The 13,746-nt window shown below is 53.8% G+C and overlaps 1 protein-coding gene across 3 annotated transcripts in view; it reads right to left on the minus strand.

The window, feature by feature from the left end:
- Window positions 1-319: 319 nt before the first annotated feature.
- The window catches only part of WDTC1 (WD and tetratricopeptide repeats 1), a 63,677-nt gene continuing 50,250 nt past the window's right edge, over window positions 320-13,746 (minus strand). For 2 of the 3 annotated variants that reach the window (XM_029946093.1, XM_029946094.1), the window contains 9 exons: window positions 13,568-13,662; window positions 13,082-13,197; window positions 11,564-11,639; window positions 10,875-10,983; window positions 9,812-9,985; window positions 6,516-6,751; window positions 4,829-5,009; window positions 3,665-3,857; window positions 320-2,311 (listed from right to left, as the gene is read on the minus strand). In XM_029946093.1, coding sequence (XP_029801953.1) covers window positions 2,114-2,311; window positions 3,665-3,857; window positions 4,829-5,009; window positions 6,516-6,751; window positions 9,812-9,985; window positions 10,875-10,983; window positions 11,564-11,639; window positions 13,082-13,197; window positions 13,568-13,662 — 1,378 coding nt within the window. In that variant the 3' untranslated portion in view covers window positions 320-2,113. The remainder of the gene's footprint in view (window positions 2,312-3,664; window positions 3,858-4,828; window positions 5,010-6,515; window positions 6,752-9,811; window positions 9,986-10,874; window positions 10,984-11,563; window positions 11,640-13,081; window positions 13,198-13,567; window positions 13,663-13,746) is intronic. The other variant, XM_029946096.1, reaches the window with a different exon arrangement.

Below are 13,746 nucleotides of genomic sequence, written 5' to 3' on the forward strand. Positions count from 1 at the left end.
TGTATTTCTTGCTTGGGTTCTGATTTTAGAAATCTGAAAAGCCACTAAGACTTCACCTTCTTATTTTAGAGTCGAGAAAACAGCTCGGAGAGTGAAAGCTGATTATTGCAATTCACAGCCACCAGTGCCAGGCTCTGCTGCACTTGGCACGGCTAGGCTGAGTGGCCACTGCCCACAGGGGTCCTCCAAGGCGGGTCTCCTTCTACCCAGTAGAGGTATGGTTACTCAGAGTCACACAGCTACAGAGGTAAGGGATCAGGTGCCCTCACTTTGGTCCCAAGACCCACTTGCACCCCACACAAATGCCAGCAGCCACACCTAGAACAAAATGGTTTTAATCAATTGCGTCACCCTCACTCTCCTGGGAGCGGAGCAACAAAAAGGCTCGGCTCCTGCCCCCAGAGGACAGTAAGGCTTATGTGTCTCTCCACACTGCAGGGCCCAGGCTGGGCAGGCTGGGGTGGGCGGGGCGGGCGGGAGGCGGGGAGAGAGGAAATGGCAGGTGGCTCCAACACAGGAAAGCAAAGGGGCCCCTGCTGGTCCTTGGGCCCCAGGGCCCAGCCCCAGTACTCCTGCCTTCCCCTCCCTGGCTGGAGAAAGGTCATGGAGAAGAGACAGGAGAGCAAGTCCCAGCAGCAGCAGCTGTTTCCTTCACCAATAAATATACTTCATTACCAAGCTAGAAGAGAGGGGCGGGAGAGGGGCTGGGTGGGGAGGAGGGGGGAGAAACTGCCACCTGTGTTGCTGGGATTAAAGCAATGACGAGATGGTGCCAGACCCCCCACCACCATCCTCACCCCCCGTCTTCTTAAAACTGTGAAAAAGCTTTTAACATGGCCCTCCTGTCTCCAGGGCTGCTCTGAAGCCTGACTGAGAGGAGGCACCTGGCAGAGACCAGGCGGAGGGAGGGAAGGACTGAGGGAGGGAAGAAGGGAGGCTGCAGCTCCCCAGAGGCTGCAGCTGGAGGGCTGGAGCCAAGTAAGCACTGAGGGGAAAGGGGGGGAGAGGGAGGAAGGCTGAGCAACGATGAGAGCAGCTCCCAGCTGAGAGCCAAGGGGGCAGAGAGATGCTTGGTGAGTGGTGGGGTGACCGCTGTCCAGTGTCAAGCTTGGGGCTGCTTAGGAGGGAGGGGGTCGAGTTAGGGAGTTTCCCATCTGAGTGGCTCAGGAGACCCCCCCCTTCCCCCATCCCCCCCCCAGAGCAGCAGGGGACAGAGAAAAGCCATCACTTCTTTGGTCTTTGTGGCGGCTCAGCATGTGGGGTAGGAGGGAGGGCAGAAAGGGCCCTTAGCAGGAGCGCCACCTCAGTGAGAGAGAGTAGGCCTGGCTGGGAGCTCTGGCAGAAAGGTCACAGTGAGGCCAAGGAGCCCCCAGAAAGGGGAGTGGGAGTGGTTGCAGTGCAGTGCAGAAGGGGATGGCACGGTGCCCCACCCTCTGCCAGGGCCCTTGGGAAAGGCTAAGCCCCCGGAGGTGGCCAGTGAGAGAGGCGCAGGGTCCTGGGCCAGCACTGGGAGAAGGAGGAGGAGGCTCTACTGCCCAGGCAGGGGCCTGGCCTTGCCTACTGCAGGACTCCCACCTTCCTTCTGCTTCCACCCTGACATGGGGGGAGGAGGGGGCAGCTCTGGAGGGAAGGGGGCCCCGTCCTTTTTCAGAACCTTCCCTGAAGCCACGGAGGAGCTAGCTTTGCCCGCAGGAGCAAGAGTGGCAGCAGGTCAAGGCTAGCCCTTAGACTGGAAGTCCACTGCCCTTCCTGCCGGCTGAAGGGTAGAGCAGTCCTTGAAGACAGCTTCGGCCCTTGCCTCCCAGCCTGAAGCAGGTCAGAGCCCTCCAGGGATGTGGGAGCAGGCATATGGGTAGGGGGCATCTGGAGGGGCTTCCCCTCCTGCTCCTCTGTTCAGAGCTGGGGCCAGCCAAGGGGCAATCTGCCCAAAAGTCTGAAAGCCAGCAAGTTGTAGCAACCCCCCACCCCTAATGCCAAACTAACAAACAAAACAGGGAAATGAAAAAAAATGTGGGGGTGGGGAGGAGACAAACCAAAACAGAACCCCCTGACCTCCTGCCCATGGTGGAGGGTCCAGCCAGCAGCAGGCGCTGGGGACCAAGGCCAGGAGGGTCTAGCTGGGCCGGCACTGAACCTGGCCCTCGGAGCTGTCCTCATCATCGGAGGCCCCAGCACCCCCACTGCTCAGGCCTGTGATCCGGTAGCCCATGTTGAGCAGCATCACCTCCAGAGGGTCAGCATTCATGCGCCGCTGGTTGGCCTGGGAAGCGCCCTCCATGTCCTCTACTACTCGGCCTGTGAGGTCTTCACTCTGGAAGGGAAGGCACACAGAGTCGCGTGATCGGTCAGGAAACGCGCGCGCGCGCACACACACACACACACACACACACAGAGGAAGGATACATGGGGAGCAGGAGAGGCATGTGGGTGCACAATTGTACGTACACCCGTATGTGTACATGGGGGCAGGGGGATGCGCACACTGGGTAAGTACAGGACACACGCTCACCAGGACATATACGTGAGGGAGAGGACACACTGGGGGTTACACACATGGGGGGCCACTGGGTAATATACATTGGGAGGGGACACAACACAGATATATATGGGGGGTGCACATGCTGGGATACACACTGGGGGGCATACGCATGTCAGGGTACACATCACGGGGTGTTACCAGAAAACAACAGGGACACAGCACACGGGGTTATATGTATGAGGGAGGACTCACACCAGGGTCTGCTGGGCATACTAGATTCCCAGGATGGGGGGCACTGCGGCCCCCACCCCACTCTTGTCTGTCAGCACTCCCAACAACCCTTCATCCTTTTCCTCTCCCCTCACGGGAGAACTCCTGTAGAGTTCTTTTTAAAATTCAGAGTAAATTGCCTCTGTAATTAGATACACCACTTGACTTCTGTTTTGCTGGCTAGAAAGGGGAGGCAAGGGGGACAGAGGGCAGGGGAGGCCTCAGGCCAGCCTGCCTGACTACCCACCGTGGGAGTGGAGGGGACCCACTAAGTGTCCCCGTGGGCTGGATACTTCACATCTGGATGCATCACTTTATCCTTAAAGTAACCTTTTGAGGTGGTGGCGTCATTCCCATTCCAATGTACAGATGATAAAAACCCAGGTCAGAGGTAGTTCAGTCCCTCAGGCAGTGAGTAAAAGGACCAGGATTCAAACTGAGACTCACCAGGCTCCAAAGCCCACACACTTCCCATGTAACCAAGGGACTGGCTTTGCCCAGCTTCTGGGGGACACAACACAGTGGTATAGGAAGGTCAGGGTACCTAGGGAGCCTCTGAGGTACTGCTCTCATGAGATGGTGCTGGAGCTCTGGTTCCCTCCCTGGCCTCCTGCATCTCTGTCCTTGGTTACTGTTTCCTTTATGTGAGTCTCATCTCAGCTCGCGCGGCGATATGCCCCCAGACACCAGGAGTAAACTCTTTCCTGCTCCTGGAACCACCCACCCCTGCATCTGGCACTTTCAGAACATGATGGCTCCCACCTTGACACGGTGTTGGGTTCTTGGGTAAGAGCTTCTAGCCTCTGAGTGATTCATGTCCCTTCCCAACCTGCCAGGTTCAGCTGAAGGCCTTGCACAGCGTCCAACCCAACCTTCTTCCCTGTCTAGTTCTGGCCATGTTCTCTACACCCTCACCTCTGGCCGGGGGTTCCAGAGCCGCACAACAGGGTCAATGCCGCTGGTGGCCAGGAAGCAGTAGCTGGGGTGTGGCTGCAGGCAGTTGACGATGGACTCATCCCCCTGGAGTACGCGGACCAGGTTGGTGGTCTCCTTTTCCCAGATGAAGAAGGAGCCATCGTCAGAGCCACTGACGATGTACTGAGCGTTGCTGGCAGAGGGGCAAAGGGCAGGGAGGTCAGGTGGGGTACTGCCCTACAGCCTCAAGTAGAGCCTGTGTGGCTTAGGGCAAAGGGGGGAACAGGGAAGTCTGGAGCTGCTCAGCCCCCAAACTCTGGGGTCCTCACTCAACTTAGAACTCTGACACACATGGTAATCCTCTTCATACTGCAGAGCTCCAGTCCTGTCCAGTTACTCTCTTAAACTCAGGATCAGGGACTGCTTGGGACCCTCCCAAGGTACTCTCCCTCAAAGATACACTATAAGCTCCTTGTGTGCTGGATCAGATCTTGCATCTCTTAGGTCTCTGGGAACACTCTTGCCTAAGCCTTCCCTCAGCCGTCCTAGCCTTTGGGGGTGGGGGATCCAGTATCCTGATCCTATGGTACATCTGCCCCCTCCCCCAACTGGTGACACTTAGACCCCTCTAAGTGGGGTCTCCTCTCTTGATGGAGAGATTCTTGACATTCAAGTGTCTCACCTACCCAAAGAAAGTACACCATCTAAAAGAAGGGCTGGGGGTGCTGGGGTCTGCTGTTACATGGTCCTTCAGTACCTGGGGCACAGTTCTAAGCAGACAACTGTGCCAAGGCTACCAGCCTCTGAGGGCTCTTGTCTCACAGCCTCAGCAGAGGGAAGCACCAAGCATTCACATAAAGAAACCAAGCTCCAGCACACGAAGACAGAGGAGGAGGAGGTGAGGGATAAAGGCATAGTCTTGACCCCTTGTTGGGTGCTTTATATATTACCTCATTAATCCTCATTAAGGCCCCATGAGTGGAGATGGCTGGTTTCATTTTATAGATGAAGAGACTGAGGCTCACAGAGGTGAAGCCATTTGCTCAAGGATATAGAGGCAGAGCTGGGATTTGAGATTTTTTTAAAAAGCATAAGCCCCCCACACTCCCTTCAACCTCCTGCAGCCAACCAGGCTGTGCCCTCCTTCCCTCCAGGGCCTCGGACCTGCCAAAGAAATTGGCCTCCTTGATATCCGTGGTGGTGTTGCAGTGGCCACAGTAGCGGAACTGGTAGTCGTAACTTCGTTCCCGCAGCACCATCTCATCCTCCGAGATGGAGTCCTTGCGGCTTGTGCTGCGGAGGCGGACGGGGCCGCCACTGCCACCACCAGCTCCCTTCTTCTCTTCTGGAGGCAGAGAGCAAGGAAAGGTGAAGCCTGTCCCTCTCTCCCCTCCCTCCTTTGTCTCCAGCCCAGCCCTGTTTTCAGGGAAGCACTACCCCAGGTGCTAGCAATGTAGGCTACCTGCCTAAACCTACCTGGAAAACTGGAATGACTGAGGAAGAAGCATCTTTGGACCCAGCCCTTGAGGATGTTCCAGAGAAGGCCTATGATGCTAGGAGGGCCTTGGCTCTAGTCCCTGAATAATGTCTAGAAGCCCCAAGAATGCACAGACCTATGCATTCTGTTTCAGTGGAGGGGAGAGGCAGGGAGGGGAGGGTGAAGCACTTCTGAGAGAGCCCTGAGGGGCTGATTTTTCTAAATAGATTTATAATTCTGAAGGCAGTAAGGTCTAAGCCCTTACTCACTGGAAGACAAGTTATCACGGATCCCAGCTGAGGTACTGATTGGTTAAGTGCCTAGAGTAAAAACACAACAGTTCTCTCTTGCCTCAGAAGTGCCTAGATTCTGCCTGCCTCAGGGCCTTTGCATATGCTGGTCCCCCAGGGCAGGAATTCTTCACCTACCACAGCTACACTTTGTATCTAGTTACCTCTTCCTCCTAGTCCTTGTAATCTGGCTTCAATGTCTCCTCCCCTAGAGTCCCAGCCTGCCATTAAGCCCTACCCCATACTCCTAGACCACATCAGGCCCCCATGGCACATGTCACACCCTGTTTCTCCTTCATTAGAGCTATAAATTTTATGAATATAGAAATCCCATCGGACTTGTTCATAGCTGTACTCCCAGGACCCAGCACAGTGCCTGGCACAAGGTAGATACCTATTAACTATTCAAACAAATGAATCAATCACATGGCTAGTAAACTGCATAAGGAAAGAGTAGAGGATCCATGTTTGCCTCCAGAGAGCTCACTTTTCACCACAAATCCCCAGCTCACTCTCCAACGCTCCTGAGGCGAGTTGGCCAGGGCTTCAGATGCTCCCTGTGCAGGTAAGGCCATGTGTTTAGAGAGGCTGTGCTTCACCCAAGATCACATGGTTACCACTCGGCAGAGCTGAGGTCAGAACCCGAGGTTCCACACCCCATTTGGAAGCGTTTCTACTGCCCTGTACCACCGCCTCTGTTGCAAGCATGCAAGCTGGACTGAGAGCGACCCTTGGCTGCGGCCCCTTGCTCAGGGGGCCAGTCGACGGCCAAGGCCCTGTCTGTGAGCCGCATGGCCTGACTGGGCTCTGCCTACTCCTGTCCTGAATCCCGGGCATGACACCAGGTATTTGAAACATGCTATTGCTAATTGTCAACGGAAATTCTGAACTGGAGGTGCTATTGCTCTCCCTTTACAGATGAAAAAACTGAGTCTCAAAGTGACCAAATGACTATCCCACAGTCATATGGTTTCTGAATCAGCAACTGAATCCAGGCCTCTCTGATCTCGGAACCATGTCCTCTCCAGATGTCATGTAGCACCTCAAACAGAGGAGCAGCACCCTCTCCCCAGTGCCCACTCACCACCATCATTTTTGGAGAAGAGGGCTGCTGTGATGTCTCGGCCCAATGCATCACAAGCGCTGCTGTGGGCCTGCTCCGGGAACTTCCCTTTGAAGTCATCCAGGCACTCCAGGGCCTCAGCCACGTACTTGAGCTCAAAGAGGCAGCGGGCCAGGCGGAAGTGTGCCTTCAGGTGGCATGGGTTTAGGGAGATGGCCTTGAGGCAGTCCCTTAGGGCATCGTAGTGGTCACCATCCCTGGGAAGGCAGGGAGTGTGGCTTGGAGGGGGGACTGCGTGGCAAGCAGGAGTCCACTCAGTCTCCCCTGCTTTCTGTGGCCACCTCAGTCCACCTCTGACAGATCTCAGAACGAGGGTACTTGGGAATGAAGAGAACCATGGCTCAGCCCAGGCTTTGCTCCCCAGGAGACACAGTATATTAAGGAGAGAAGTCAGGAATCCTGAAGTCTTGAGAGGTGGGGTGGGAGATGGGCAATGGCAGGGTAGAGGGTATGTGTGGGGAGAAAACAAAAAAAAACAACAACAGTGCCAGGCTGCCCTCTGCTGGGCACAGAGTGCAACTGCTCACTGGCTCACCCCAGGCACCTGCAGCTCTGCAGCAGAAGGCCTGGCATCTTGCCTACCTCAGGCTCCCCAAGCCCTCCTTCTCTCTTTCTCCAACCACCTCTCAAATCCCCCCGGCTGGTCTTCAAAGCCATGGTCAAGGCAGGGGGCTCCCAAGGACAGTTCTGTGGCCTGGGGAAGCCAGAAATGCCAGGCTGGGGACTCAGGGTCTGCCCAGCAGGCGGCAAGCCCTCAGCCAGACCCCCCTCTGGCCTGGCTGACTGATCCTCGGCAGCTGTGGCCTCTCCCTCCCGGGGGTGAAGGATGGGGCCTGACAGACTGGCGGAGTCAGCTCTCTGGAAGCTGATGGTAAAGGGGGGTACGCACACCAGGAACTCCAAATCATCGCCACTCCTTCAACCTCCCAAAGCATGGATAAAGGGAAGTGGGGATGGTTTTGGGGGGAGAGCAAGTGGGGAGAAGTCAAAAGAAAGCCCGCTGCTCTCCCACCCTGTGCCAGAATATAGGGTATACTCCCCCAGTACCTCTCATCTGTTCCCACCTCTCATCTGGAGAGCCAGAGGGGTCACAGGGGCCACTTCTTTGGTAGCTTTCTCCCACCCACCGCCCCGCCCCGCTGGGCTGAGGTGGGCCTAGCAGCACTCCCCAGAGTTGATGCTCCTTCCACAAAGCACAGCTCACAACCTGCCTGCATAGGGCAGAGGCGTGCCCAACAGGGGAATAGTCCTCTGGTCCTCTGACTCCTCTCCTACAGCATGCCGGGGGAGCATCCCACCCAGGCAGCAGAACAAGCAGCTCCCCGGTGTGGGAGGAGGTAGGGGACAGAGTGCTTTGAAGGCATGGCCTGCGTCAGAATGACTGGCTGTGATGAAGGAGGACGCACCATTTGGAAATCCAACTGCCACCTGCAAAGTGCCCCTCAGAGCGCCCAGAGAGAGCCAGACAGAGACCAACCAGGAGCCAGGGGGTGACAGCTCCCACTGCACCCAGGAGCAGATGGCAGCCCTGGAGAGGCTGGCCTGGGACAGAATGCGCCATTTTAGGGGTCACTGACAGGCACGTGGGGATGGGGAGAGAGCAGGCTGGCCCCAGGGCTCGCCCATCCAGACTCACTGCCAGATCAATCTCCCTGAAAGGACAGCCCTCAGCACATCCCTCTCCTGCTCAAAACTCTTCAGTAGCTGTCCATCATCCCACTGAATCCAGGCCAAAACACCACCGCTCTGCATTCCAAGTCCTTCCCAGGCCGGCCCCAGGCTACCTCACAGACTCATCTCCTGCCAGTCCCTTCCAGAACCCTCTGCTCCAGCCAAATGGATTTGTTGTTCTGCAAACAAGCTCTTCAGTCAGGCCCCCACCCCCACGCCTTTGTTCACACCATTCATCTCTCTGGGAATGTCCTCCAGCATAATCCCCTCCTCCTTTTCATCTCCTTGCCTAAGCCTGCCCACACTTAAAGCTCATCAGACTCCTCATCTTCCTGACACTTCCCTGACCCCAGCTAAAGTGACCTAACTTTTCTTAATGCCCATAGCACTTCACCTGACCACTCAAAGGCTTATTGCTTCTTGCTTCTTAGAGGATGATGAACCATAATCATGTCTTTGTCCTCGGTCCAGAGGCTGGGCACTCTGGAGCACAGAAACTCAAAGTGAGGAACTCTGTGTCCCTAGTACCTAGCACACAATGGGTGTTCAGAGAACATGTCGAGGGCAGCCATGGATTGGGAAATCATCAGTTTGTCTTAGGAAGAATGCAGGAGTGAAACAGCTCTCGGCATAAAGCCTGAACAGGGACACCACATTCCATTCAGCTCCTGGGACAGAGAGGCAAAACACCTTAGGACGGTCCCTAAACCACCACCTCTGGGGTTGGGTTGCCATCTGAGTGCTTGGCAAACTCTTGATGCCTGAGCTAAGGCCTGTGCGAGCAGCATCTTCCCCAACCCCTATCTACCATCCTGCTGACTTGGGTGGGTTTCTTAAGCTTCCCTCTCTGGCCTGCCTAGTTGCAGCCAGACGATGGCACACCAGCTGGCCTGTCTGTCTGGGCAGAGCCGACGGATGCCAGACGGAGCAGAAATGGCTGTGGGCCCAGCTCTATCCATCTTCAGTCCTGGCCCCGGCTGGGGGATGGGGTCTGCCTGCCTGCCTGCCTGCCTGCTGGTGCTGTAGGCAGAAGGGCTGGGAGCCCTGATGGTCTCCAAAGATAGCAGGTTCTTCAGGATATGGACCCACTCCTTTACCACAAGCCACCGTGACCCAACATGACCCAGAGCCAGCTTCAAATCCCTGATATCTTGTTTGTCTTGGTCCAATGGTCTAAGAGCACAGGAAAGCAAGCCCCAAGGTCAAGGAGCTGCAGAATCATTTCAGACAGATACCAATCGAACTCACCAAATTCCTCTTTTCTATTTAGCAAGATTCCACTGCTCCTTCATAGTCCAATTCAAGGCCCAATTATCTAACAGCTGGGATTAACCATTCTCTCCGGTCCTACTTGCCTAGTGGCCATATCACTTTATAACAAAGCACCATGTTGAAGCTACTTGTGAACATGACCCATGTCACTGGGAGACTTCCTGACTTCCAGTCTGGAGGTGGGGGTTAGAAAATGGCTTATAAAAGCCCTAAGAGGTAGAAGGATGCCACTGCCACCTTCCCTGGAGGCCTCAGGAACTTGGTTCCATTAGGCCCTCTGCCTTCATCCCTCATCCTGGCTCAGACCCACTCACCACTTGCGCTTCATGTAGGCAGCAGCTCGGTTCCCATAGAGCATGGCATTGTGAGGGGCCCTCTGCACAGCCTTGCTGTAAAGCTGAATGGCCTGGGTCCATTGCTGACAGGCAAAGGCCTCGTTGGCTTGCTGTTTCACGCGCTCCAAGTACGGGGGCAGCTCTACCTGGGGGCTGTAGTGAAGGAGAGCCAAGTCAGGCCAGCCAAAGAGGGTCTGAGCAGCCTCTCAGGAAGTCTGCAGCCCTGCCCAAGGGCCACCCATATTGTCTCAGCCCTGGGGTCTGCCTGTCATCTAGAAGGCGGGGGGCGGGGGCTACGCCTATCCTTGGCCCAGGTTCCTGTAATAAGAAACGGGCACAATTCCAGATACTCTGAACCAGTAAAAAAAACAGAGGGGACAGAAATGAAGCTGTCATGGATAGATTAAAGGTAATTTTTTTAAAAAAGTAAACTCTATGCCAAATGTGGGGTTCAAACTTACAACCTTAAGATCAAGAGTCACATGCTCTACCAACTGAGCTAGCCAGGCATCCCCGAAAGGTAATTCTTAGTCAAACTCCTGGGCATGATAGTAGCTGACCACCCAAGTCCCTTCCAGGGATCTCTCTAAAGAGACTGTTGTTTCTTTCAAAGTTTAGAGGATTTCAGCACATCTGAATCCAAAGCCCAATATAGGGCCTGACAGTGAATAGAGGCCAAAAGATGGTATGGGATAAAGAAAAATATAATGGGGGAGGCTCCTCTGTGTTTAACACCTTTAAGACAGAGCTCAGTACTAAGAGGTAGCTGGGCTCCTGGGTCCTGACCTAACTACTGATACCAAGGGACTGGAGCTTCAGTCTGAGTGTGACTGGAATCCTACCAGGTGGGAGTGGTATTGAAACTGCTAGCCACACTCCAGAAATACTCCATTACATCCCTTGTTTCAGTTCCCAGACTCTGAGGTATGTGCCCGGATGGAAGGTTTACAGGACATGCTCCTCCCTCCAAATTACATTGTAAGGTAGGTACCATAAGGTGTAACTGGGACTGGGAGGGCTGAACAAGTCAGGCTGGCCTCACCTGACATGTCCCCTACTCTCTGGCAGCCGGAAGCCATTGCTGTGAAGGTGCAGGCCATTGGACACACCGTTGGATACACCATTGGTGGACATCTTGCCGTTCTGAACTTCTGGCAGGGGTGAGGAGAAAGAAACAGCAACAACTCAGGAGGATGTCCTTATTTCTCTTGAGCAGCTCTCCAGCTTCCATCACGGAATCTGATGGTTCCATTACGGGCCATCCTCCCGGGTAAGATCCATTCCCAGAAAGTAAGTTCTGACAGACAGGCAGGCAGGCAGGCCAAGAGCATAAAGAAAAGCCTGTGCGCCCTCTGCTGGCTGGAGAGGGACACAGCTTCACCTTGGCATCACCCTTAGCTGGGGTCATTTGGAGGGAGTTGGGGTGAAGAGGTTCCCAAATCAACTGGAGGCCTTAGGAAAGAGTCAGTGAGGCGACTCATTCAGAACAAGAGAGAAGGGCAACTGCTACATGTCCTCAAGACACAAGCCACGGAAAGAAATTGCTTTTTCAGAGGGACGTCAAAGGGCTGTGATGCAAACTCCTTTGACAGACCTCTCTGACCTACTGTTATCTTCCTTCTTACTGTACAGAGAGTGTTCTTTCAGAGAATCTATCGCTTTCGGAGGATCACAGCCACAGCACAAGGGGCAGGGCAGCCTCCACAGCTAGATACCCAAGGGAGAACTTACCCCCTGAGGAGTGGCATTTTCTGGGCAAGAGGAAGGTGTACGGCCGCTGCTTGTAAGTCAGGTCAAACAAATAGACCTAGAGTGGAAGAGTTAAGAAAAGAGATGGAGGCTGTGAGGTAAGAATGTAGCTGGATGAAAGCTAGGCTTTGGGGGTTGGTGGCTCTCAGAAACACAGTAAGTACTGAGCACGGACCCATCAAGCAAGGCCTGGTGGGATTGCTATGGAGCAAACCTCAGGCAGGAAAATCCTCCTAGTTCCTGGCTGGTAGGCTGGACTGCTTAAAACACTGTCATTAATTAGAATCACATGTTTAAGTCGGAAAGGTCCTCAGAGGTCACAAAGCCAAAGGTCTCCTTTTAGAGATGGGAAAACGGGAGCCTCTGAGAAGGGAAGCAATTTGCCCCAAGTAACACTGCTACTTACATCTCCCAATAAACATTATCTATTAATATCTAACGTTTAGTGAATTCTTACTTTGCTTTAGGAGCTCTGCTAAGTGTATGACTTCTCATTTCATCCTAGAAACCACTCCAGAATAGAGGTACTATGATTTTTTTAAGTGCGTTTATGTTTTTTAGTGATCTCTACACTCAACATGGGACTTGAACTCATGACCCTGAGGATCAAGAGTCACATGCTCTTCTGACTGAGCCAGCCAGGCACCCTAAGAAGTACTATTATTATCACCTCCTTTATAGATGAAGAAATATGGGCTCAGAGTTTATTTACCCAGGGCCTTAAAAGCAGTATGTGGCACAGCCAGGACATATAACCAAGTCTGTCTGGCTCCAAACCACTCTGCTAGATGCCTCTCAACTCATCCTTATGCTACGTTTAGGCCAGGTAATGGCTCAGCAGTCTGAAGCCAGGGCCGTATTCTGAACTCAGGTATTCGTCCATTCTCCATCCCATTTCTCTTGCACATAATCCACCTTTCCTTGTAAGGTCATCAGCTGGTTCACATGCCATGTCTGCCTTGTCAAGCTGAGATGGATCATATCTCACCTTTGTCTCTTTCATGTTTATAAAATGTCAGTCTCAGAGTAAGGGCTCAATGAGTGTTTGTAGAATAAATGGATTTCTGCAAGGCTTACTAAATATCCTGACCGAGAACATGCTAACAGAAGGTTTAGGAACCTGCCGTTATCAAAGAACACTCCTAAAGCTGGCCTTTAACCACAGCCTGGCTGCACGCTCTCAGCCCCAGGGCTTCCTCCTAGGAAAACAGAGGATGAGGAAACTGAGGCTCAGAAAAATGAAGAGAGTTGTTCAAAGTCATAGTATACTAAAGGCCAGCATTTGAAGACTAGTCTGTGAGTTCTAAAGCTATGCTCAAGAAAAAGGCCAGCGAACCTCCTGGCATTCCAACGATGCCATGTTATTCCTATATTTCGTTGTAAAGCCATTTGCCATAAGGCTGTTGCTTGTCCGCCTCATGGCAGTGGAAGTAAGGTGCAAGCCCTTGGCAGCCGAACGTGGGGCGGAGGGGCAGAGTCAGCTCGGGCACCCACACTCACCTGCTCCCCTCCCATGTTGACCAGCAGCTCTGTGCCATTGGGGCTGAAGGTCACATAGGTGGCAACCAGCACTCTCAGACGGTTGTTGTAATCGGGTAGCTTTACCGGCAGGTGACCTGTGGGAGACAGAGGCAGGGAGCTGTGTGAGGCCGACATACCACTGATGACAGCAACTATCTTCATCATAAAAGCAGCTGCAAGTGTTGAGCATTTACTATATGCACTAGGCCCAACTGCCTTATATGCTTTATCTCATTTTAATCATATGATCTCACTGTATGGAGAAGAAATGAAGACTCATCAAGGGTAAGTAATGTGCCAAAGGTCACAGGATGGCTGGTCAATGGCAGGCAGGATTAAAGCCCGTCTCTGCCATAGTCTAAAACCTGTGCTCTTGACCGCCATGCCATGCTATCTCTTTGCACCGCCCCAGAAAGCATCAGCACCCAGCCAAGAATTTGGGGCCAGAGCTGGGCTGAGCCCTACCTGCTACGTAATACTGGGCTGCACCATCTGGAAGGGGCTTCTGCCGGTCACAGAAGGTGTGGACACCTGCTGAAGGGCTCTGCTTCATGCTCTTCCTGGTGGGAAGACAAACCATATAGATTATAACCCTTAGCACCACCCCCGGCCTACCAGACCATACTCCCTACAGGAAAACCTAA

This window comes from Suricata suricatta, chromosome 8, assembly GCF_006229205.1.
Source record: "Suricata suricatta isolate VVHF042 chromosome 8, meerkat_22Aug2017_6uvM2_HiC, whole genome shotgun sequence".
Taxonomy (NCBI): Eukaryota; Metazoa; Chordata; class Mammalia; order Carnivora; family Herpestidae; genus Suricata; species Suricata suricatta.